The following is a 27841-nucleotide window of genomic DNA, read 5'->3' as shown; positions in this document are numbered from 1 at the left end:
TAGTAGGCTAAGAATTTTTCAATATATCCTCGTATTTAGTTGATGGGGATGTGCAGGTGAAACATTCCCTTTCAAAATAAATAAAGTATACCACGTGGTTCCAAAGTTATACCTTTACGTTAGGTTAGGTTGATAATCGTGAAATTAGTTATTAATGGATGATGATGATATAGATACACGGAAAGAAAATAATTCGTTTATTTCTGCGAATATCTTTGATATTCCATCACCAGACATTGTGTACTAAAAATGAACAATTCTTTTTCAAAGTCCCTAAGCCTCGCCAGGAATCAGTTTCTCCATCAGAATACCTTCACAAGAAAATTCAAATAAGTGGCGTTGATATGTTAACTATGACTGGAAGTGGTGTTGCTGTTTTCAAATGTTCCGATGTTACAATTAGTATTAAGAATGTTGGAGAGGTAAGAAGATATTTAATTGCAATTCAAATTTGAGAAGATTTTGGAAAGAATTCAATACTCAATGCCTCAATGCCAGAGATATTGAGTGCGGATCAATCTTGTAAGGTTATGCAATTCCTTAAGAACACTAATCTCTATTTTGATAATTATTGAGAGGGCCCTTATTGGTCTGGGTTAAAGAGACACAATTCAACAAAATGCCGACGTTTCGATTTATTTAAAATCGTCTTCAGTACTCTACAATAGATGGTACAACATTAAAACGTTATTTAAAGAATGTGGCGTTATAAATCAACAAGAAAAATTTTCCAACAAATTGGAAGAAAACACATATAAAAAGTTTTTGTATATGAACAATCTACTAAAGCAACAAACATGAATGAAGGGCAGAGGAAACAAAGATCGAACAAATTAACAACTTGGTTACATATTTACATATTTATAAAAAGAGTATATATCAATAATATTATTGTCCCTTTAATGAAATTAATTGAAACTACTCACATTGTCAGTTGGTCTCCATTATCATCTTCAGTAATAAATAATCGAAGGATGATATGATCACAGGCATACGAAATAATCAAGAATGAAAATGAAATATATTCAACGTCAAATAATCAGATGTCAAGTAGGGAAGGAAGCAATATGTAGACACACCAACATGACTAATGTTGCGTTAAGATGCGAGATTTCTTATTCTTTGAATTATATTGAAATAGGCCGTGTTCAAATTCTCAATGTCACTCCTCTTATTGAGAGAATTTAGGGGAGACTGGGGAGGGTTGATACGTTTTTGGAATATTTATTTTTGTAAAATGAATTATATGAAGAAACAGGAATTTTATAACATTATATAATTCTTCGATTAATCGTTCAACGAAATAAATATAGAATATAAAATATAAACATCCCATTCTGTACAAAACGTTGAACACAAAAACATGCAAACTGTCTCAAGCCTCCCCACATATGGGAGGATTGATACGGTGTACTGGGAGGCATGAGACACATAAACTGAAAATATAAGCCCCATTGTTATCACTTGCAAATGTCACATATAAACATTTTTGTGCCATTTCTAACACGGTCACATTCTTCGTGGCACCATTGCGAGCACACCTGACGCCTGATCCAGAATTACTAGATCAGTAGGTAGGTCAGCAATGATACTGGTTTGCTTTGGTCCCGTAGGTGCAGAAACATGTACAGAAGGTAGGTTGGATGGTAAAAACGCCTTTATGTAGGCCTGTCCAACCAGCTCCGGAATATTTTTTAAATATGATACATGTATCAGGCCTCCCCACCCTAAATGTCTCAAACCTCCCTGAAAGCAAGTTTTAAAGTAATTTATGTTTTCATTTTATACCCATACATTTTGGCAACCTAATAAGACAGTAAATTAAGTAGGTTTATGTATATTTCCCAGTCAAATGTTTGTTGTTCAACGAAATAAATATAGAATTCTCAAAATATAAACATCCCATTCTGTACAAAACGTTGAACACAAAAACATGCAAACTGTCTCAAGCCTCCCCACATATGGGAGGATTGATACGGTGTACTGGGAGGCATGAGACACATAAACTGAAAATATAAGCCCCATTGTTATCACTTGCAAATGTCACATATAAACATTTTTGTGCCATTTCTAACACGGTCACATTCTTCGTGGCACCATTGCGAGCACACCTGACGCCTGATCCAGAATTACTAGATCAGTAGGTAGGTCAGCAATGATACTGGTTTGCTTTGGTCCCGTAGGTGCAGAAACATGTACAGAAGGTAGGTTGGATGGTAAAAACGCCTTTATGTAGGCCTGTCCAACCAGCTCCGGAATATTTTTTAAATATGATACATGTATCAGGCCTCCCCACCCTAAATGTCTCAAACCTCCCTGAAAGCAAGTTTTAAAGTAATTTATGTTTTCATTTTATACCCATACATTTTGGCAACCTAATAAGACAGTAAATTAAGTAGGTTTATGTATATTTCCCAGTCAAATGTTTGTTTATGCTGAAAAATTAATGCATGATCATAAAACCCTTAGGTAACGCGAGTAAATACTTACAATTTCTCACCTCGAAACACTCTTTGTTGAATATTTCACGAACGAACTACTGTTAGCCTTACAGATTAAGGTCATATAGTGCTTTCTGCCAGAGAATAGTGTTCACCAGTATATTACTTTTTAAAACGGTCACAGACCGCGGATATAAGCCTGTATCAAGCCTCCCCATGTATCAATGCTCCCTAGTCTCCCCTACTTCTTTTTTTATTTCCAGTATTTCACAAAACAACCTTTTATTCAAATTAATTTTTGTATTAAGTATCTCAACACTATCAACGTCGAACGAGTGTAATTCATTATAGGAATGTTCAGCTAATGCAGTTATTATCTTTTATTTTAGCTGGATTGTATATATTGATACACTCTCTTTTGTCCTCAGTCAATCTCATTCTTAGATACCTATTCATTTGTCCTATATATACTTTGTTACACTCTCCACAAGGGATACTATAGATAACACCAGATCCCAAGTCAAGAGCAGTTTTCGACTTCAACATTGAATGGTCAATAATATATACTCTTTTTATATGTATATATATGTAACCAAGTTGTTAATTTGTTCGATCTTTGTTTCTTCTGCCTTCATTCATATTTGATGCTTTAGAAGATTGTTCATATATAAATTTTTTTTTTGTGTGTTTTCTTCCAATTTGTCGTAAAATTTTTCTTGTTGATTTATAACGACACCTTCTTTAAATAACGTTTTAATGTTGTACCATCCATTGTAGAGCCCTAAAGACGATTTCAAATAAATCGAAACGTCGTCATTTTGTTAAATTGAATCTCTTCAACCCAGACCAATAAGGACCCTCTCAATAGTTATCAAATTAAAATAAGGTCTTTAAAAATACATCAAAACTAACCTCTTTATTCTCATATAGTGTACATAACCGGTGTTACTAATAACCTGAATGGTTGATGCAACATTTTGTTTTGTAAATACAAAAAGAACTCATTTCAATTCTTATTTTATCACATCATAGCATCTTTCAAATTCTGTTAACAATTTAAAATTCTAGGTTGTTCATTATGTTCAGTTAGACGCTCCGAATTATTCCGGAAATATTGTTGCAATGCATCACGATCTGATGCGAAGAATATTATCGACGCCATTGTCGAACAACACTAGCAAGGAATGGGGAGAACTTGCAAAAGCTCAATCAGGAAGGAAAAAGCAAGCATTATTTGAAAGATATTACAATCAGTTCGTAAATTTTATTGGAAGTGAGCATAATCTTTGTTTTAATCTGAGTTATCTGCACTCACGAAATCGAATCTATTTTGAAGCTGTATTTTGGCGTTGAAGTGTGTTAAAAAAATATTTTCAAAATATATTTCGTGCAACGTCACTAGTTCAATCTTTGCCAAAATGAATAGTTTTGACATGCGATTTGCAGTACAAACTATGCCAGAATCTGCTTTGAATCAAAGATTATGGATAAAGATTTTCAAACAATTTTGCGTGTGACGTCACACGTCACCATTGCAACGCTAAAATACTTACGTCCAGTTTCTCAAACAAATTTGAAGTCACTTTAAGCTTAAAGCTTCCTTAACTGTAATTTTTATTAGGGTTAAAAGAAGCTTTAAAATTAAAGGGCCTTAGGGTTGATTATGAAACCGGCCGTTATCCTTCAAAACCTACGAAATATATATTTTAGAACAACGTTCAAGCCAAAATACAATTTCAATGGTTCATTTCTTCCCATTTTTTGACAGGGTGATAACCATAGATTAATTAATAATTATACATATCCACTAAAAAATAATAATCTCATGAAATTTTCAGAAACAAAATCTGATGTCGACAGCGTTATAATCTTTGACGAAGAAGAAAAAATTCATGCCATCCTGAGTGAAAATTCGGAAGATAGCAACAGGCTGAATAAAGAACTAATTCAGAGGGTTGAATGTGCTGTACGAATCTGGAATAAAAAAATCGAAAGGGTAAGTGTTCTACGTTACTTTTTTATTGAAAACGTTGGGTAGAAGAAGAAAAAACTTCACTGAGGAAAGTCAGTTTGCCTTACTTTTCAAAAATGTTCTATTATTTGAGTAAATTGTGTACTTACTCCAATATATTGGATATTGGTTCAAACTTTTCTGTTTTATTCGACGTCTCAAGGAAGGAATATAGTTTCCTGATGAAGTGGATAGCTGCTCAACATTAATAGCTATTCATTAACAGATAAGAGTTTTTCAGAAAAGGATTTTTTTTTCAGGCTCTCGTCCAATATCAGCAACTCAGGAAAGAGGACGAATTCGTAGGACCACTTGAAGAAGTTGAATATTGGAGAAATCAGTTAGCTCGTTTCAGCAGTATCGTCCACTTCATTTCAACTGACACTTGCAATATTTTGATCAATTTCTTGAAATCAACCGGTAGCGGAATACTAAAGGTGTGTAATTTTGAATGGTACTACGGAATCTTACTATTTCTTTTCACAATTGATTTAGTATCCTATTCTCAGTCTCAGTCCTCTTAGCCACCACATACTATTTATATTGACAGTTCAAAAATCAAAATAAGTACTTGCATTCGAAAAATGATGATTTTCCTAGGGAAATCTTACTTTAGTGAAATGGAAATTGGATATTTGTTTCAGGAGTTATATGGGACCAAATAAAGAAACAAACACACGGACTTTCACATTAACAATACTAATGAGATCATATCGATAAAGAAATACTATTTGCACAGCTTTATTTTCATTCAATTCTGTTGTTGGAAAAAACTAAAGCTTGAACTCAGTTTTATATTTTAATGCTGCACCAAAAATTTTCATTCTCCATATTTTTCAGAGCTGGAAAAAACACTGTAATCTTGTTTACGATGTGAGAAATCAGTGCACCGATAATGTTAGATACCTGTATGCATTTGAATCGTTCTGTGAACCACTATACCGATGCGACCCCCTGGAAATACCTAGCCACATACCTTCTCTGCTGTACGCAGTTCGGATGATTTTTACTACTTCTAGATATTTCAATAAAATGTCCAATGTGACTGCGATTCTAACAAAGATTTCTAATCAACTCATAATAGTATGTCGGAGTTATTTGAATTGTAAGGGAAAGAAGACAGTTTGGAATCAACCGAAACAGATTGTTCTTACGAAAATACGGGTGAGTATTGGAATAAAAATAATTTTCAGAAACCTTGCAAATGCAAACAAATTCACGATATTAATATTCGAGTCTTTGGAGTCGAAAAGAGTTTGAAGGCCTTTGCCCGGAAATGATTCGTTTCCAAGCTTACAAGGCGTTACAAGTTTTCCTGCTTTCCGAATAAATAACAAACTTCTCGATATTTGATATTGTATGAGCAGAAGACTGCACTCTTGCATCCTAGGTGGAGGACGGTTTTCAATGTTTTACTGAAATGTGGTGCATTCTAGAGAAAAAACGCAGAGATTTTTGGAAAAAGGCACTGGCGTACTATTTAATCCTAAAAAAATATGAACGTCAATGCCAATACACTCACCACTGTAGTAGCTGAAGACCAACTCGCCATCCGCAAAAGGTGTAAAGGGGGAAAGACCATAGACATATAATAAGTAATAAGTCTTGGAAAGACTAACAGAATGTGAGGTGTTGCCAGAACACAACGATAAGTAGAAGTTACGAATATTTCAATAGTTTTCACTTGTGACCTGCAGATCCTTCCACACTCTGAGCATGGATAGTCACCAACCAGATCTGGCCGCCGCTGTATCCTTCTCGATTCTCCATTATAACTGTGTACCAAAGACCTCCACTGTGACCTGTCTAACGCTAGTTGTTCCCAGTTATGATTGGCATTAACTAATTTTAGGGATTGATGTAGTGTATCCTTAAACAGCCCTGAATACGAGCCAGTTGTCAATTGTTAGTTCAGGTGAAATTTTCGTTTATAGGTGAAGTTCCACTTGCCTTGAAACTTCCTTTTATAATTTCGACTTCCGTTGATGCAAGATGATTTTAGTTGAAGATTTAATATTCTTGTAATTATCCGTGAATTCCTTCGAGAGATACCCATTCCCAATCACTGAATCATATGCATTTCATCTCGGGTTGATTTTTTTGAAATCTACAACTGATGTAACCTTCAGCCAAAGAAGATAACTAATTTTAACTCTCCTCAAGCCATTGCATATTATGTGTCAATAATTCAATTTTCTTCCATAGCAAAACCAATATATTCAAGAACTGATCTCTTGTATTTTCCAGGCAAATAACAAGATTTGGTATGCCTTCAATCAGCCAATTATGTACGTCACATAGTTTCGACTTCATATTTTCTGAAGAAATTCAACATTGTGATAAAATACGTAATTACTGATAGTTTTACGTGGAACGGAGAACATGGCGTTGATTTGAAACCCAAAAAAGTTTTGACAAGCTTCATAACCCCATATTTTCGTACTATACAGAGTGCAGTGAACTCTTTTAGAGTGGAATATGTCAAATTTCCATGGCCAACTTTTGCTCAAATAAAAGTGAATGGAGTATATGTGGTCTTATTCGCTATTTCGCGTATGGTTGTTCGAAAGATAGTTGTGATCTGATAGATTCTTATCTTTCAGATTGGTATAAATCTATATATTACAATGACGATTTGTCGCGTAAACAACAAATCACACTTGGCATACCGCAAGGTTCTGTTCTTGGATTTGTATTATTTCCTAATTCTCATAAATGATCTACTTATTCTTCTTGGTTTCTGGAATAGATATACTATGAATTAGGCACACACAAAACACTTCCTCCTATAGGAAGCTGAAATTTTGAAAATATGTCTCTGAGATCCTGAGAATGAGTTTCGTGTAGAACAAATTTTTATGTGATATACTGGATGTTGCAAAATTCTTCGTTTCGTCACTCAATAGTCAAAAACGACAAAACGTTTTTTCCAATACAACACCCGGCTTTTTATTTGATGAAATATTTCATTGTATATTTCAGCATTGCTTGGATCTGTATTTGAAATATTATCAATGTTTCACGCATATTCAAGAAGAAATGAAAGAGGCTCAAGAAAATTCGTTCGGATGTTCAGAAATGTACGTTTTTGGAAAACTTGAAGCATTTAAGAAACGAATTGAAGAGGTACCTTAGAACAGCTCTTGATTTTTGGAATTCGGATATTTTTGTACAATACCACTTGGATCTAGTATCTCGAGATGAAAAACAATTCATTTTTAATTTTGTTGGTAACTTTGAATTTCAGGTAACAGATGTATTGTCTACGACTTCTACATATTCTATCTTAGAGAGCAGTGTTATAGAGGGAATAGACGAGTTCGCCATCAAGTTCAAGGAATTCTTCAAGACGATTTCCAGTAAAAAATATGATGTCCTCAATCATCGGTTACCCGATTTCGATAAGGATTATATCGAGTACAAGCAAAACGTTGCAGATACAGAATGGTTGTTGGAAGAATTCGTTGGCATTTGTCTCTCAAAAATGCAAGACGTAGACAACGTTCTCAGATTACTCAAAAGGTGAAAAAGTCTTTTTAACATATTCGGTCCTATACACATCCAGTTAAACGTGATACTAAAATCTCGCCGTCAGGTTATCGGACCTGAAGATACCAAAGAGAGCGACATGCAAGTTTAAGAAGTGTCAGCTATTTTCTTTGATATTGATTATTGATTATTTTATTTTCTTCTTCTTTGTTGTTCATTTTGTTGTTTCAACGCATAGAGAATACGGGAAAAATGGAGTAAGCTACAAAATTCCATCTGCATCCCCATCGAATTTCATTGCAAGTACAAAAAGAAATCAGATAGCAGTACTCCTATCGAAATATTATGAAATGAGGAGAAATAATAGCTCATGTCTTGCTCAGTTCAGACATCGTCAACAAAAAGCAATAATGATATTTGTATATGTAATATTAAATGAGGATAATCAACTTAAAAAAAAATTTTCAGGTTCGAAAAACTCAACTTGCCTTGTCTACATCTGGAGGAGAGATATCTGGAAGCCATGATTATGTTTCAAGATGAGTTGGGAAATTTGAGGGATATATATAACGAAGATCGACAAGCTCCGTTTCTACCAAAAAATATGCCACCTGTCGCTGGTAGATGTATGTGGATACGACACTTCTATAGGAGAATCGAAAGACCTATGTTGGTGTTTAAAGAGAAAACACGAGTATGTAACTATTCATTATATGAATAATATTGTTGTGTATTGGTTTGAAATTTTTTATGATTTCAATTTTTCAAGGCAGCACATACCTACATATGATAGGAATCTGTTAATACTGAACAATCAGGATTCGTGAAATTGTAGTTCAGAGGAAATTACGTCGAACTCTGTTTTTGCAGGTAATCAAACATAGAAAAGTCCAGAAATGTATTCAACTCTTCAATGCGTTGAGTATGGTATTCGTGCATTATGAGAAATTATACCATGAAGCTTGGTACGATCACTGTGGACAGGTGAGAGAAAAGATATTATCAAGTAATCAACTCCACGCATTGATCGTTGGATCACTTAATTTTTTTCTCCAATATTATCTGTCTAAATCGGGAAGTGTGAATTAATATTTTTCTTAAATTCTTCATTATTAAGGCTATGTGCAATCCCGCATAAAACATATTTACACAACTGACAATATAGATATATGTATTATGATGATATTCATAACAAAATCAATTTCCAAAATAATTGTTTCTTATTCCAAAATATATATAATACAGAGTTAGCGCAGATAAAGGCAAAATTTTCATATATTCTGTATAGCTCGAACAAATCAATCATTATTATTGCAAACAACGCAACTTTTTAAATGAGGAATCTATATTAAGCACTCTTCACAAGGGGTGGAGGGTAGTTAAGTGTTTTTGCCCCTTGAAAAAATTATCGATGACGTCATTTCTTTAATTTCGGGCACGCTGTATGACATTTTCTTACATCAGAAGACCGCAATTTGAATATCGATGGACCTCTCCGAGCATATTCACTTAAAAAATTTTACTCTGAATTGATGAATTCATTCATGTTAGATACTCGCACTGTATAAAGTATACAGGCAAAAGTCAATGGGATCGAATGGCAGCTCTGTGAAATATACTACAATGCTTTTTCTCTCATAAGAAATGATATTAAGATCAATAGAAGAACACTTTTCAATTATGGTTCATCGAAAAATGGTGTAGAGGGACATATTGTCTTCCAATTGAGGCATGGCTCACCCCTCTATTCCCTATTAAGAGTTTAGGGGTGACCTAAGATTGAGGAGATTTTGGCTTACAATTCTGCTGGAAACATGTCCCCTCCCAATAAAAATTGAGCTGTTCGGGCATTTTCTCTGAAAACATCCTTGTCGAGACATAATGGGCCTAGCAAGTTTTCAAATTGTCAGCCCCTGTAACTACTTCAAAGACTCAATAAAAATTTGCAAACTATAGTATTCATGTAGAGGGTCAAGTGCTCTTTCAATTGAAGTATAGCTCAGCCCCTATTCCCTTTTGAGAATTTAGGGGTGATAGCTCCTACAACTAGGGTTGAGGAGAATTCGGCTTACAATTCTGCTTAAAATATGTCCCCCTACGAATAGAAATTGACCTGTTCCGGCATTCTTTCTGAAATCATCCTTGTTGTGTCATAATTGGACTGGCAAGTTTTCATATTGTCATCATGTATACCGGGTACTACCTACAGCATTCCAAAGATATCCCATGGTATATAAAGGATGGGTGGAAAAACACACTATATGATTTATATATTTATACTTCGGCGATCGATTTCGGTTTACAGTGGAACCATCATCAGGCCAGCTGAAATTATCATTGATTAGGAATGCAAATTCTGGTATTTTTACATTTTAGAAGTATTAAAAGTGAGGTTAAGTAATCAATGATAATTTCAGCTGGCCTGATGATGGTTCCACTGTAAACCGAAATCGATCGCCGAAGTATAAATATATAAATCATATAGTGTGTTTTTCCACCCATCCTTTAAATACCATACACACTGATGGAAGAATTTATTAGTAAAATCCCATGGTATACTCTTACCGAAATGATGAATCCCTTGGACATCCCATGGATGTTCCAGGGAATTTTCCCAATATTATAAGGCCACCTGTGGGATGGCACTCTCTTGGGCCATACTACGAACATCCGATTTTCACGGAAAGGGCGAATAAAGGATTTCAAAGAAATACAACACCTTACTTTTAACCTCACTTCAATACCCAGACGTTTAACCCATCTCTCGGCATTGAACTCTTTCTTGAGTTCAATGTCTCTCGGTAACCTGCGGTCATCTTCTATTCAAAATGATGACGTTGGAGGTCTATTTCATGGGGATTACAGGGACATGAATGGGACAACTCAGGAATGCACCAGTTGGGATATCCCTAGGAATTACTGAGCAGGATATCCAAGAGATATCCCAATAATATCCTTGTACCGACGTCGACGGTACACTTTGGGACAATAAAAGGGACGTACCTAAGATATTCCTGTGTTGTTAGGCACATGAAAGTAACTTTATTGAATAACACAATAACCGATTAAAATTTTCATTTCGCAGGTTCGGACATGTTTAAATGTACCTATATTAGTGAGACACCCCACAACAAGAAGATACTTGGTGAATTTCCACCCTTATATTGTTGAAGTTATACGAGAGACTGAGTTCATGTACAAATTGAAGCTACGTGAGTAATTCCTCAATGTCATTTCGATGACAAATAAACGAAATGAAAGCGGCTGCACAATGGCCCGGGAACGAGAATGTGGACGGAAACGTCAACTGGAACAAAGTTGCAAGAATGTTGAAACTTGGCCAGCTTTCGACTTCTCGTTCTAGGGCATCTACTCGTTCTCATTGGTTTGCAGAGTTACTGAAAATACCTGTATCTTGACATTTTTTTCGCCCTCGTTTCAGGGAAAATGTGCAGTCGCATTCATTCCGCTTATTTATATTATATCAGGTTTGTCCGTAGAGTGGTTTACAACGGTTGTGAACTGCACAGAGCAAGCGCGAATGGATTTTCGCTATCCTAAATTGAAATTGCGCTTGCTCTGTACGGTTCACAACCGTTGCAAACACTCTACGTATTCGTAGAGAAAAGTGTCATCCGTTTCCTTCTAGCTGTTATAGTTCTCGAGATCCCCTCAGTAGACAACAAATTTTTCCCACCCTGTACACTTGCGTCCTAAATATTTTTTCTGTCTGTTCTTACTTCTGTTCAAAAAAGCCTCACCTTCAAATACACCCGTATTTTGAATAGAATAAATCATTATATATCATCAAACGTAGTATATTTTATGTTATCCATAAATTTCATAAGTACCTAGAGAAGTGGATGAGATATTTTCAAAAACCTGTACCAGAAATAGCTGTACTGATAAGATCGTACATTTTTCCTCCAGCTGTTCCTGACGTCGGCCAGATACTAGTTTTTTGTAGAGATAAAATGCTTCATTCCCTTCAAGTGACCAAGCAATTAGTGGAACGAAATGACACAATTCGATCGTACATTCCATGCCTGTTCATTCCTCTAATGCGAACCTTGCTAATTAAGCTGGAGAATGCTTTCGAACCAGCTTTTTCCACCTTGACTTGGACTTCCTTGAGTATACCTGAATTTTGCGAAGAAGTAAATACTATTCTTGAATATTTCGAGATATTCGTTAAAGAGGTAAGATGCTAAAGACGACTGTTTCACATGCATATATATAAGTGGAAGCGCCCACCAAAGTAGCGTAGCACTGTCAGCACTGACATGGCTCATACATGACAAAGGCGATTCATAATTTTTTCGCTACTTTTGTGGGCGCTCTCTCTAAGGTCTATGAATTCATGCTTGCAAATAATGGTTGAGAAATTTGATCGTTCTCGGACCTGCTGAATGTGTATATATTTATATACAGGGCGAGTCTTTGAACCGTAATAATATTTTACATTAGATTATTGAGGTCGAAAGAAATAAATTTTTCATTTACCATTTCTTCCGATTTAGCCCTGATAAAAAGATATGGATTTTAAAAGAGTTGCATGCGGTCAAAGCAACCAATTTTTCGAATTTCACAGATATTTTTTATTTATGAACGCCAAATTACTCGAAAACTATATTCCGAAATTCATTTCATTCGATAAAAGGGTTTGTGACAACTGAAAATAACATTTTTTTGTGTTTTTCATCAACCTCTATCTTTTGAACTGAGCCGATTCGGAAAAAATGGTAAAAGAAAAAAAGTGTTTCTTTTGACCTCAAGAATCTACTGTAAAATATTTGTATAAGTTTATATGCTTCCAGCCTTGGAACATAGATACAAGGAATGGAAAATAAACATTTGTTGTTGTCCAAAGACTGAAGTGAGATAGTTGCTTAGTGTCGCCAATCACAATTGAGATAGTTGAATCTGACATCATTGTCACGTCAATTTTTCGTACAAAAAGGAAGGAGCTATATAAAATTATTTATTTTACGCCACTGCCTTAGTGTCGAGCTAGACAGAGAAGCATCGAATGTTTGTACCCTAACAAATACATTCATAGCACGTCAATGTCCATTCCATGTATTTATATTCTAAGCTTCCAGCTATTCACTTTACTACCCCTTATAGTGTTAAAAAAATAATTTATTGAAAAATAATACAAGTTTAACACAACACAAAAACGAAAATATAATAATCTTAATACAATGGTTGTGCATTACACTGTGGAATGAGAACAGGGCTTCAGGCGGTGCTAGAGAAGCTTCTTCATCCCCAAAATTCGAATGTCTGAAATATTTGGTCAGGGAGAAAGAAGCTGCTGCAATATCCATTTTTTTATGTTTGTAACTTGAAACATGCCGTATAATATACCTTCTTTCTCCAAATACAATGCTGAATTGACCCTTCGTATATTGTACTTCAGAAACAAGTTTTGTTTTTTTAAGGGATGGAAATTCTTCTGGAAGATCTTCTGTAAATCTGCTCTTTCTTTTTTTATTATCCATCTCAAATTTTCTTGAGAAAAATACTGAATTAAATTCAAGATTTTGACGGACATTTTGACGGACATTTTGACGGACGTTTTCCAGTGACGGACTTCTTGGACGATTGACGGACTGTCCGTCTGTCTTTCACAATGACGGACGTCTGGTCACCCTACTATACAGGGTTAGAACTATGTAGAGGCTGACTATAGGAATATCGAAAACTGTTAAAAATAAAGGGTGGCTTAAATTACAAAACAGTAGTACACCAGAATAATTGCTATACAGGATTATGACTACACACCGAATTTCGTGTAGTTATCTCCAAAAACAAATGAGTTATGAAGAAAAATGATAATCTTGATTTTCAGTTTTTTTCGAGATATCTCAGGAACCATCAGAGATATTTGGGAACTGTTTACACCCACCCACTCATCCTTGAATAACCCAACTTTTTCGTAATTTAAGCTACCCTGTATTTCTAACGGTTTTCGATATCCCTGTAGTCCCCCTCTAAATAGTTCTAACCCCTTATAACGATAATCAGAGTGTAAATCACTAATAGTCTGTAACAGCGAAGAAAAATGTTGGTGGATGCAGTTGATTCGATGCAGTTGATTCATTAAGATCAAAGAGATTTCTATAATCTGTGATCGATATCAACGTAGAACAAAATTAATTTTTTTGATGAAACGGAGCAAATTACAGTGACTATTAAACACGACTTTAGGCGACATTAGGGGTACAAGCCCTAATTTCTAATCCATTTCAGATAATCTTCTATACCTTCAGTCAGTTTAACAAAAAGATTCTTACATTTAATACTTATTCAGGGCTTCCACAAGATATCTCAATCCTTCAATTGTGTGTAATTCAATGTGAATAAATTCAATTTTTCGGTTATTGTCCAATTCCAAAAATTCATATGAAAAGAACTGTAGATGCGACACTTGTGACTAGTACAACCACAGCCGTCTTTATCTTCAGTTTAAGAAGGCTGTGGTACAATAACGTATTGTAGCAAATTTAGATTCTTTCTAAAAAGCGGAAAAATCATTTGAAATTCGAAATACAAAGTGATACTTTCACCTTGACCACTTTTAATGGGGATTAATAAGTTCAACCCTGGAATATTGAAATATTTGATATCTCTCCGACTCGATTTCATCACGTGCGAAGGATGCTTTCTGCACACAGCAACTTACGTGGAGGAACAGTTCTCCACATTTGCATTAAATTTCCATTGAACATGATGTGCTTGCTGAAAATAAAAATCAATTTATAATCTTTTCACCTGGAACGAGTATCAATACGCACATATGGGAAATAGTGAGAAAAACCCGAAAAAATGTGAAAGATGAATTGTTTGCTATGAAATTAACATACAGTGATGAAATGGCTAAGGCCTTTCTGTAGCAGTTTCCTAAAGCTTTTCATGAAGTTCGCACCATGAAATAAAAAAATTCTCTATGCAATTATATGCGATGACATTAAATACTCCTTGTTTTTTGAGCCTTTAGGTACGAAAACTTCTATTGAAAACTCTCTAGAAGTTTCTAATTTGGTAATATTGATAATTTTATGAATTATATTCTAAAATTCTTTTAATGAAACACTATGCAAGGACATTGAGTCTATTGATCTACTTCGATGCTCAATATCAAGCGTAATGAAATTGTTACCAGTTCATCCACCATTTTGCAACTTCTACCTAATTCTCAGTCTAATATGTAAAACAGAATTTTTTATCTAGTTCTCGTGGCTAAATGATATTTAGAACAGTCCTTAGGTGTACTGAATAATTTCTGGAATACGAGAAGTTCATCGGTATCACTCCACTGGTTTCTGCAAGATTTTCACACAAACAAAATAAATGTAAAATTTGGGTTAATTTCAGAATGACTATTCGCACCAACGGATTTTTGTCGCAGTTTTCGATATAGAAGGAGGAACCTCCCTTATTCTGCTATATTCTAGATTCTTATAATTTCTCCGAACTTCGTCAGATGATCGATTTAAGACGTGAGCAACGAAAACATCACTGGATCTAGCAACTTGTTGTTGACCCGAAATCCCTTTTAGTCGTTATAGTTCTGAGAACGTTTTAATGAGCCTGAAAGTTCAGGGATCGTTCCTTAGAAACGTGGATTTAGAGGATCGGTGATAGGAAGGCATAAAGGATGCCATATCAATAATACTCAGACTGACGATTACTACAGTCTGGAGAGAGCAGTTTATTTAAAAGAAGAGTGGGATAGTTCTAGAAGCTTTCCCAGAAGTTCGGATGGCAGTCCTGAAAATGCCACTGATACTGATAAGTATAAATAGGAGTTGAACGTGTCTCAAGCCAGTTCCATGAAACAGATGTTAGACCCAGAGGATTTTGCATCAAAGGAATAATGTGGTCGATGGAAGGTTCAGTTTCTTCAAACAATAAATAATAGATCGCACGATTCAATAATAAACTGAATACACTCTGTAATGATGCATTCAGCAATAAAGTGGTTGATTTTAAAGTGGAAAGATCTAAAAACTGTAATTTATTGTATTCGCTTTTCGGTTCCAGATTTATTCCTCCCTCTTTCTTTCTGAGGTTTCTGTGTGAAGGGTTGAAATTCACGCTTCATGCTTCGAATGCCGCACTCACTAAAGTATTCATATATATATTATAGGCTGGAAACGCACCGGATGCAACATTTTGTTGCGAGACGTTGCGGGATGTTGCAAGCTCCGCATATTCTTCAGAATCAAATGGGACGGCACGCACCGCTTGCAACACGGGTTCGAAACGTTGCGAGACGTTGCGAGATGTTGCGAGGTGTTTCGCATCAAATTTAGTAGGTGCTCTACCGAAGGTTCGAAATGATCGAATGCAACATTTTGTTTCAAGATGTTGCAAGCTTCTCGTTCCCTTCAGAATGAAATGGGAAGAAAGTCACTGCTTGCAACGTTGCGAGACGTTTCGCAACAAAAAGGCGAAGCAGCCCTGCCAAAGAGGTTGCAACATTCACCTTGCAACATACTAGAGGATTGATCTATTGATCGAAGATCTGTTGTCCAGATGATGAGTAGAAATAATACAAACTATACTTTAGTCAATAGTTGATTTAGGTCACTTTTTGCTTTTACATTATGAGGCATACTGTATCTCATTGCGTCACCAATGCAAGAAAATTTATACCTGTACTATTCAGTGCAGTTAATGTTTTTATTTGTTTCTCATTTGTAAACGTCAGTTTCCAAAAACACAATATTAGTCAAGAAAGTTTATTTTATCAAGTCACTAACTTGTAAAACTGACAGTTAACTTGCAAAATTTTTACAAATTAGTAGTATTATTTACGTTAGAAAGTTTTGTTTTATCGTCATATATGTTGAAAATTATGGTGCAATTGTTATTTCCAGTAACACAGATTTTTGATGATGAAAGAGTTGATACTGATGATGATGAACCATCTGTTGACTCAGAAACTGCTGAACTCGAGGACTGCAGAACATTTGTACTCTCCTTACTACCAAATAATTTGCTAGACATTTCGATTTTTTTGTTGACCGAATCATCGACATAACTCATCGCAATTTCGGTGCTCTTCCACCCTCCTGCACGCTTTAGTGCTAAAATATCTCCACCCGAATCCGCAACCATAGTGGCTCCAGTTCTGCGAAAAGAGTGTCCGGTGTATAACTCTGGGTCTTTTAAACCTAAATATTTCGCTATTTGCTTTGGGACACCACCAATAGTGTGCTGGCCAGCATTAAGGGAAATGCACTTTCCATGTCGGTATGTCAAAAAAAATCTTAGGCTTTCTGTTCCAGGAGGCCGAAGATTTACATATTTTCTGTATAACATGCAGGGCTTGAAGCTGCAGCCATCATCGGTTATGGTGAATCTTCTTGTTGTTAAATTTTTTGTTTGCCGCAATGTCACAATAACGTATTTTCCCATATCTTCTACTTCATTCATGTTTAAGGAGAGAATTTCGTCACATCGACAACATCCAAAAATCCCAAATATTGTTACAATTTTCGCCAGCAACCACTGGTCATCAGGAGCATGTAAAAGAAATTGTTCAGCCTCTTCTTTACTTAATACCTTGGCCTTTTTTGGCGTATAACGCTCATTTTTTCGTTTCAGAAACCCTATTACCTTTTGAAATCTGCAAATGACAACTAAACGTCATATTTTTCAATAAATTTTTTAAGGAAAACAAACCTGCGAACAGGGGCATTTTCTTTCATTTCCAAACAGCTTTTCAGCATAGACCATTTTGCCCATAAAGTATTAGGGCTGAATCTAGCTGATAGTTGATTCAAGTAGACCAACAAAACATCTTCAGTTACCCCAATCACACTATTTTTGTTTTGCCACTTTTTGAAGTCGTCGTATTCTCGCTCGTACCTTGAAGCTGATTTTGCAGGTAATAAACTTGAAGCTACACTGCTGGCTGCCTGAATAATTTCTTTTGGTACATTCATTTTCGCTTTCGCCAAAACAGATGTAAAGAAAAATAAACAGACATGTTCATGGCAACGCTTCCATAGCTTACGACATTTGCGACAAATTATTGAGATTTTTTTGGAATTTATCTAACCTTTTTACAAATGAGAAACAAATAAAATATAAAACAATACACGCAAGGTAACGGGTTTTACTGGCTCAAGGTGGTAAAACCCTCTTACCTTTCTAGTAATGTTATATACTATAGGACATTTCTCAATAGTCTTCATGACCTCCAAACTCTCCGAAACAATAATAATAATGAATAATAATTATAATATAAATAATAATAATAATTCGTATCTTGCTTGCGAATTTTTTCTTTGATTAAACTCAAAAGATGGTCGAAAGTTTAGATGTTCATTCGGCAATAGTTATAAAATTTCTCTGGATCATTCCTGAGCTCTCCAATGAATCCCAGTATGTTTCTTTTTTTGTTTAAAGGATGTATCCAAATCTTCATTTCAGGTTCCGGTAATTGAAGAAATTGCCATATAAGGATATTCGGGTCCATTTTCTATACGTATACAAATTAATTCACCTCGAAAACACGAAAGTCGAAATACGTGTGCGTGTGATCCTGTCAAACTTCAGAAATACACTAGGAAAAATTTGTTGCAACCGAAATGTTGCAAGCGAAAGATAGTTAGATTTTAGCTTGCAACATTTTGTTGCGAGACAAAATGATGCGCAACGTCTCGCAACAAAATGTTGCATCCGGTGCGTTTCCAGCCTAATCCTCCTCCTGAGGCGGAAATGGATAGAATGACTGCTCCTGCCTGTTCTTCTTCTTCTCTAAAAGCTTGGCGAATTCTTCCCATTCCTTATCGATCTCCTCGTGATTGTCCTCGCCGAACTGAGCCTCGGAAAGGACCAAGTCCTCCTGCTGATCTCATCTTCTCGGAAATTGATCGCGCGAACTTACAGCGATTTATTTCGGTTACTTCCGTTTCGATAATTCTGATCTGTTGGTGATTGGTTTGAATTGAACGATTATTATTTGAAGAATACGATCAACAAGATGATTGGAGAGAATTGGGGGTTTTTACACGTAAAAATGGTAAATCTAACGCATCATAACATGACAAATGTGATTGAACATTACCGGTTCAGCATTGTATTGAGGATTGTATTGAGTGATCAACTACATCTAGATTTGATAGGAAAATTAATTGGTTCTGCATTAGGAAGGATATTTCTACCGTGAAAAAACTGATAACACGACAATGTAATATATTCAGGAGGATGGTTTACAAAAGGAAATATTTAGGTATAGCTCATGGGAATTCGGGGAATCAATCTGGGCTTTGCTTGGAGAGAGCTTTATCGGAAAATCAGCGTTTGATAAACGGGTCCAAATTTTGACACGCGTACCTCTCAGAAATTTTTTTTCTGGTTATGTTGACGATGAGAACATTTCAAACTCATCAAAAATCTCTGTGATAAAAAATGAGAAAAAAAAGTTATAATTCCCCAGATCAGGTAAATTAGCAAACATCATTGCATCCAAAAAACAATCAATTATGGGCACGGAGAACAAAATTCTAAACAAATATATAACTCACAAAATCGTCAGAAAAATCTTGAAGAACAGTTAGGTAAGCATCATCATCAATATCACTTGAGTCGCTTGAATAGAATTTCGTACACAAATGGATAATTTTTAGTAGCTCAATTTTGCCGATTGGTATTCCTATCCCTTCTTTTTTTGCGACAGTCATGGCGATAGACTCGTGCGATAAAAACTGATAGATATTGACTCATTAGGTATAATTTCAACCATGCATATTTCGAAATAACGATTTTTCATGCTTTGTTCCACAAATTTGAAAATAAAAACTGAAGAATTCTGCAATTTCGACTATTCATTATAATTTACAAAATGAAAAGTTTATTTTTCATTGAAAAATTTATAAATAATGATTAAGGAAGGCCTATTTTTAAAGATATAGATATCTATACGTCTACATCTGAAAATATAGGTTTTCGAACACGCTGAATCTATTAATTGCGAGCAATTTCGAAAGGCTATTTCCCTTCGTTTAGATTTTCATCTTCGAAATGGCATTTTCTTTGGTGGAGTGAAAAACTTAATTTCAGAAAATCCTTTCTATTTGATCCAGAGTTCTTCACCCTGCAATAATTTTCGAACGACATTCTGAGGTTTTCATTGAGAAAATGCACAGAAAATTTTAATATTCAGTAGAACGAGTGACATAAACGATGAGCGGTACATGAATCAAAATTTCCATTCTGCAAATAGCTTCCAAATTAATATTTTAATCATTCTTAGAAACACATTTGAGCCACGAGTTGGCGCTTACATCACCTAAGTCGCTTCGTTTTCCATCTTTCCCCCCTGTAATCTTTGGCCACTGCAAAAGTTGTAGAACTGTAGAACCAGTGACCTCAATAAGGTTATCAGGTTCACTGTGCAAAACAAATGACATTGCGGCACCTACACTTAACTGATCGCATATCCCCTATTCGTTCACATGTTGATGCTTATATCTTAGACACCTTAAATGTAAAATAGAATTTCCAAAAAAATAAATACATCTATTAATTCACAAGTGAAATAAAATAACATGAGCATGACTTGAGAAACGTCATCTTGTTCTTGTTGATATGGATTGAATAATGAATGCCCTAGCAACAGTCAATCGATGTAATTTCATAAATAACATAATTTGAATCGTAATCAAAATGGAATGAAATTTTGTATAAATAACTGTTATTATACAGATAATCGACCTGTTACAGGAGAGTCCGTTGAAATTTAATAATCCATCAAAATCTTAATTCTTCATTATTCCCTTCAAAAACGACAGTTTTGAATTTTATGGGGCATCAAATCTGGACGTTCGTGCAACTGGACATATATTTATTCTATATTATTGTGTCGTTTTCAATAAACATCTAATAATTTTAATAAAAATGTATTACTGAAAGACCTTTCATGCTCAACAGGTCAAAGACTTGATGGAGGCGAGAATCGATGAAATATTGAATCAAATTGCAAATACATCCCTGTTATACCTTCCTACAGAACCGCTGATGCCTAAGGATTTTCTACAAGCAAATATTGAATATCGCCGGCTAATTGGTAAGCGTATTAAATCTGCTGAGCCGTCACTCGATGTCTTCGAACTACTGAGAATTTTTCAAAACGTATGATGCAAAAATAAATTACGATTTTGGGCTAATATTTTTTTGTCGGTTAAAAAATATACCTAGCTTCAGGCGCTCCTAAGTTTTTCAACTCAGGCAAGTAAGCCTAACTTTAGTGGTCCAAAATAACACGCTAATTTGAAGTATAGACGACTAAAGCGCTGGAGAAGAAGGAAGAAACCAAAAGAGAAACGCTGTGGAGGAATCTTCCGGGTTTTAGAAACTGCAAAATCCAAGAATCCAAGAAGCTCCAAACAATAAGTAACGCCTCCTCACTGGCTTACTCACAGGATATTGCTATTTTATGAAGCATTTGATGAGAATGGGCTTATCAGAAACTGATGAGTAGAGTCATTCGGGCCAACTGTGCGCACTTTTGCCTTTCAAGCCATACCCTGTTTCAAATGTTGAAGCTAGAAAAATTAAAACATATTCATAAGATAGAGAATTTTCTAATCTATAAAAAAACATCAAAAAGCAAACAAACAAAAACTTTTTTTTTCCGCAAAAAAAATATTAATAGTGAAAGTCGGAGTGCGTTCACATGCCTCGTATTGCGGGTAAGTGTGGGCACCCTCCCGGGTTAAGTGAGCGCAGTGCTTAGTGAACGACACAATCAAAACAAATTACAAAATAATGTCATCAAAATGTTACAATATTAGAGAAATGCTGTTTATTGTCAATACAGAAGCGCCTTTTTACAAGCACAGCATTATTGTTCGTGCCACCATTCCTGCTGAACACAACATTTGATACATTCCCCTGTCGGTGGCTCTTCATATTTTTCTGAACAAGTAGGACAATATTGATCGAGTCTTAACCAAGAAAATCAACAATGTCATAATTTATTCCTCAGTGAACTAATGCCCATATAATGAATCTATGCGCACAGTTACCCACACGCACACTTTGCCCAGTAAGCCAAAATATGAATTGACGTTTGTATAGAGTTGAGCAACCTAAAATTTTTTATTATATATTTAGATTAATATGCGCATGATCGAATAAAATATTGTTTTACACTGTCGGACTCGTAACTTGGACCTGGCAGAATTTGAAGAGATGCTACAAGAAAACAAGTGAATTTGACTGATTGCAAATAAAAAGTTAACGAAACGTCGCACGGCTCACTCCTATGGAAAACTAATTTGGCGATTCTGCGCCCTTGCTTCACCCAAATGAACCCCTGTTTCATACATTGCATAGTCGAGATGTACGCACTGCGCACACTTACCCTCTGCGCTCAGTTACTCTCTATAGATTCTGTAAGGAAGAGGAGAAACTTCTGTTCACCTGGGGTCAGAATGCTTCTTCATTGTGAGCCTGCGCAAGTCTTGGACAAGAAATTTATAGGAGGAATAAGGAATTAGCCTCTTTGAAGCCCTTTCAGATACTGGAGTTCATTGAAACTCTGGAGCTGGAGGGCGAGCTGTACCCCAACTACAACGATTAAGTATATTAAGCGCCTTCCGTGTATGATAAGAATATTTTCATAGAAACTGAAAGAAACAAATTCGAATAATCTACTTACCTGCAAACTTGAGGTAATTGCCTTTTCCATTCAATTTCAGTGGTTGAGATCGAAAACAAGTCACTAGCTATAGAGAACGCTGTTGTTGAACTGATAAACAAATTTTTATCCCAAATCGATCAGCCAGATTTACAGGAAAATAAATTCAATTGGTTAGATCCAGAAAGAGCACTGAAACCCATTTCGTCAACATCGAAATTTGTGGAAGAGTCTAATGCAGGTTTGTGATTTTGCTATGTAAAAATAAATTATAAGTGATCATTTTAAATACATTTTTGCGAAGCTCATCAGAGTTTTAAAAGAAAGATCGATCAAAAATATTTATTTATTCATTTATTAGTTGTCGAATGAACGACAAATACACGTTCTGCCTCATGTCCTTAGGAAATTGATTGATAAGTCTGTTGGGGAAACCAAGCTCAAAAAAGGAGAGAAGTAATGGACTGTTTAAATATTTTGTTGTTTGAAATTTTAGAGAATAATAACGGGTTGGCATCAGAGACCTACCTTATTCCGTATTCGTCGTCTCGCAGAGTCCTTTCGCAATCTGCTGCACGTCCACACACTTGTAAGAATGTCCAGGGGGCTCAATTAATAGCGGCGATTATAAAGCAGAAATAGTTCCAAACAAAAAGGCAGCGAGAATAGCGAGCGGCATAAAAATTCATCACACATGCGGGATCAATCGATCTCGTCGATCCTCCTTGAGTCTCTTCTTCCACACATGTCTTCTTCCCCCCCGTGCCGTTAGGAGGGAGATGAGGTGACCCCTGATACCACATATCGCGTGCGTAATTTAAAAAATGTCCAAAACAACAGAGTTTCCCAGTCCATGGACTCTATTCTGAAACATTTAAAAGACCGACGTGTGACGAAAAGACGAAACCAGTGCACCTCGGCACAGTTCTCAAGTACCTACACTCCCCAGAAATTGAAGTAGATATTCGAGAGAACACTTACTTTTTTCACTTTCTATTATTGCTGTGCTTACCATGTTGGGAGGTTTAATATGCGTATAACACACACACACACACACAAAACATGTTCTCATGACACTCAATGGCTTAAATGAATAGAATTGCCAGTAGCTCATTTCTTTATTATCATAGTCTATTCATTATTTCGGGTTGAGTGGGTTTTATTGTGTTTTCTGCATGTTTTTGAAAAAAGTGTTGTTCTCCTAGTCATGGACTGTTCGTTTAGTCGAGTTTTTTTCTTAAAATTCCGAACAGCGAGTATTCTAAAAACTTTACATCGTCCCTTTCACACATCTACTTCATACTTGACTTCACAACAAAAAGCAGGCATTTACTCATCAGCTGCGAAATTATAAAATTAAAAACTTCAACACACACACCGGTTCAATAAAATGCTTTGTGTGCCCCACGGCAACGAACGGTCAGCTGATTTTAATAAATCGTTAGTGTACCCTACAGTCCTTACAGAACGAATGTGTAAGGTTAAAACAATTTTTGATTTTTGAATCATCACTATGCTGACCGTTTTACATCAAGGTCTTATACGTATGTAGGTGTGGTGATAACTGGGTCAACGGTATAATGAACATTTGATGACGCCAATAACTCTTTTCGGTGGTGGCTCAGTATGCGTTACGAGGGCATTCGTTTTAATAGAAGCACAGATCTTTTTATCCTCATTAACGCAACCACAAAAACGGTAAGGACGGTAAGGTATCGTGATTTGATTGTAGAACCTATTATTGTTCCCTTTGCGACAATCAGCGACAATTTTATGTCAATCGGAGATAATGCTCATCCACACTTGGCCAGAATTATCAACGACCGCATAAAAACGCAATCCATTAATCGAATGGATTGGCCGGCTGCCCCTACGGACCAAAATTATATTGAACATTTCTAGTCTGCAAGGCCACAGCAATCACACTGCTTACCAGACCCACTTCAGACATTACAATAGCTCGCTAATGCTTTGACTGGCGTTTGGCAAAGCATTCCTGAAAACTTGCTCTTTGTCACAATACCGAATATAGTAGGAGCACTACGAAGAGAGTGAATCTTAATTTCAAGATGTTTTTAGCAGAAGGAACCATTTCCAAGCCTGCAGACTACACCGGGTAGAATCTTTATTCAGTTAATTTCTTCTACTCTAAAACGGTATTGCTTACTGTTGCCACCTCAGGCAGGTTGGTAGATACGATATATTAGGAAATTGGTATTACGAAACAAAATAGTTTTTTATTTCCTTTCTATGTTAGATACCTACTACATATACGCAAGTTATCCACCTCAATTTTTGAGAAGTTTAGTTCCGAATTACCCGCAATTCTGAGAACATATAGAATTGTGATTTATGGCATGATTTCAGCTGACTACAATCATAATAATTGAACTATTCACATTTTTTCACTACTAAATCCGGGAAATTATTCCTCAAGAGCTGATGGGGAGTTTTTGAAATCTCAGATCCATAACTATAGTATCTACATCATCATCATCTCAATATTTCCAAGTGGTAGAAAAATACACTTTCTTGCAAAAAGTAGTCTTACCCTGGTCGATATGAACGAAATAAAACTCCAATATTGCTTTATTATTTCTGACTCTATGAAGGCTCATGCGAAAAAAGGTAAAGCTTTTTCAATTATTACTTCAGGGTTCAAAGAAATTGACCGTCAAGTGAAATTAACTCTGGACATGGTTCATAATGACTGTATAGAACTGTTCGCTTATTTCAACATGAAGCTATATGAGACTTTGGTGAAATGCACAAAGAGTTCTCTAGAACAATTGAAGAAAGAAATAAGGTGAGTGAGCCTCATCAGTTAAAGTGAATAATAATAAGGAGCAGCATTACATGAAAAATCATCAGAAGTTATTAAGCTGTGAGAAAAATATCATTAAAAATGTTAGTTATTCTGAAACTTGTTGTTCTTGTGCTGGTGAACCGTCCTCTGAGGGTGATATAATCTTTATACCAGTGTTGCTTCTTTTTAGTGTTCTAAATACTGATCACCATGCTATTATCAAGACATACTTAGAACTAAGGATACCCAATATCGTCCTCGATCCAAATTTGGAGGCAATAGAATCGGTTTTCGTCTCTGTTATAGCCAATTTAATGGAAACTAATATGTATTATTCTTCGTGGGGACAAAAGAGAGAATTCACCTACGACTCCAATGTATTGAAAGGTATGGCAATATTATATCGTTGCATCAAATTATAATATTTTTTCCTATATATTATAGATTGGGTCTTGAAATGTTGCACAGCAGCATCTCAAATATACATAGTACCTATTTATGTATATTTGAAGAAGTATATATTCTAATCTCCAATGTAAAATAGATAACATCAATTGGGGGTTTCAAAAGTTATCAATGTCTACCATAAACATAAACTCTTCTTCACAGATCCCAAATTCAAGATAGTGGTACCGGAAAAAAATTATCATAAGATAGTAACTGAAAACAAGGAAATTGTTCGTGTATACATGAGCTTACAAGGATTAATTTTTCTTCTTCAGCCAGATATCAAGAAAATCATTTCGGTAATTATTCATCTTAACTATTTCCCTCCCATAGAGAAAAAGGAATTGGAGTAATTTTTTTCAATCTCCTGTTATTGCACAGGGTGTGAACATAGAAGCGGTAGTATTTCGGCTAGAATTTTATATCAATATATGTACACCTCCGGGCCCGGAGGTGTACTTTTTCAGAATTCAATAATTGTCTGCATGCCGTTAACATATTCATTGATATTTAATTCACAGACATTAATTCCACTACTCAATTTTAAATATATTGGGGAATCAATATGTTATTATGTTGGTTGCTGCATCAAGTATATCTCATAATTGAAATGATCAATTGCATTGACGTGAATAAAGAGACATATGACTCAATTTTGAATGACATTTTCCATAGTGTTGAGACCTCTACTATTATCAAATTCTTCAGCAAAAATCGAAAATATTTGTCACACTCTACAAAAAAAAGAGAGATTTAAAAAAAAATAATCTGTGCCAGGGGCATATATGTAGACGAAAAATAAGGCTTCGCATCTCGAGGTCAAAATCAATTTTCTTCAAAGTGATTTCGAAGTTATAACTAGTCAAAATTAGGCAATTTTTCAGCTGTCCTACTTCATTTGCTGCTTAGTTTAGTTCGGTGCTAACCCAAACAGCAACTTTTTTCTTTACTTTTATACTGCGATTGCAAGTTACCATTCTCACACTTTGATATTATGATCAGAACCGACCCATTTCTTGATTGATCTGTAAATAAGAAGGATTTTCATTTCTCATCCAAATTCACGTGCTTCATTGCCAATGCCAAGAGAACCTGTAGGTTGTGTGAGTGCAATCCATAATCCATGTCTTCATTCGTTGTGAACATAAATTGGGTATCTCCTGAAACCATAAACGTCTTGTGAAACGTAAAGTGAGGCTTTCTTTGACGGGAGGTTGAAGTGGTCAAAATGAAGCGTTCAACCAAGAATAACCAATACAAAACTTTCAGATTTCAGAATGACGAAGTTCAAGAAGAAGTTGAAAATAATTACTGACATCCCCAATAAGATTCGTCTAAATTATTCACAATTGTCATCACAATCTTCTCTTTATTCCAGCCCTCCAACAATCTTGCACGAAATGAAAATGGGTTGAAACAGGCTAGCAGTACTAGCAGTTTCTCAACACCAGCATTTTCAATAGTGTCTCAACTTTCTACACTGCTTTCACTTCAAATCGCAACAAAAATTTTTTCAAGTGACCAATTGACCAGATAGACTCGGATATACTGAACCTACATTGTGAACAATGTGGGTCCATCAGCCTTGTGTTTATGTTTAGATTTTCCGATAACCTTTTAAACTTGAAATTTTATAGAATATTGTCGAAAATCCGTTGGATATATCTTCGCCATATTGAATATTTTATAAAGGCAACCTTTGGTGGAATTAATTATTTTGATGACTTCTATCTTCTGTCAAAAAATAGCCTCACTTTTGAAAAGACCCCGTATATCAGCATCTGGTGAATAAGAATGTATTTGTGAAACTCCTTGTTGGTGTGGCGTAGTTCAATGTTATTGAAATAATCTGATTGTGAAAGATTTTGGATTTTGTTAACTCAATGGTTATTCGGTCGAATATCTACGAGGATGTATTGATATCTAGTTAGCCTAGACCAGTTCCATGCATAAAAAATATTGGTTTACCATAGCAACGAACAATA

The 27841-nt window shown here is 35.4% G+C and overlaps 2 protein-coding genes across 2 annotated transcripts in view; both read left to right on the top strand.

The window, feature by feature from the left end:
* Positions 1–285: 285 nt before the first annotated feature.
* On the top strand, positions 286–25413 carry LOC123307004 (dynein axonemal heavy chain 8-like). Its single transcript, XM_044889206.1, has 14 exons — positions 286–422; positions 3510–3714; positions 4280–4437; positions 4713–4889; positions 5293–5616; positions 7435–7578; positions 7700–7974; positions 8410–8635; positions 8812–8925; positions 11027–11153; positions 11872–12140; positions 20893–21028; positions 22665–22844; positions 25259–25413. Exons 1-14 carry the CDS (start codon positions 345–347, stop codon positions 25411–25413), a joined length of 2568 nt encoding a protein of 855 aa, XP_044745141.1. The 5' UTR covers positions 286–344.
* Positions 25414–25590: 177 nt separating this feature from the next.
* LOC123322782 (dynein axonemal heavy chain 8-like) overlaps positions 25591–27841 on the top strand; it is a 69999-nt gene continuing 67748 nt past the window's right edge. The window contains 2 exon segments of the mRNA XM_044910801.1: positions 25591–25796; positions 26019–26155. Of these exon segments, the coding sequence (XP_044766736.1) occupies positions 25724–25796; positions 26019–26155 (210 nt within the window). The 5' untranslated portion in view covers positions 25591–25723.

Source organism: Coccinella septempunctata, chromosome 1 (genome assembly GCF_907165205.1).
Source record: "Coccinella septempunctata chromosome 1, icCocSept1.1, whole genome shotgun sequence".
NCBI classification, from domain to species: Eukaryota; Metazoa; Arthropoda; class Insecta; order Coleoptera; family Coccinellidae; genus Coccinella; species Coccinella septempunctata.
The sequence above is the reverse complement of the archived record's forward strand: the minus strand, read 5'-3'. Positions and strand labels throughout refer to the sequence as shown.

Coding starts and splice junctions, on each gene's coding strand:
- LOC123307004 (XM_044889206.1), top strand. CDS start 345: ATGTTAACTATGACTGGAAGTGGTGTTGCTGTTTTCAAATGTTCCGAT. Junction 7,579..7,699: donor TTAAGAAACGAATTGAAGAG/GTACCTTAGAAC, acceptor TTTGAATTTCAG/GTAACAGATGTATTGTCTAC. Junction 8,636..8,811: donor TGTTTAAAGAGAAAACACGA/GTATGTAACTAT, acceptor CTGTTTTTGCAG/GTAATCAAACATAGAAAAGT.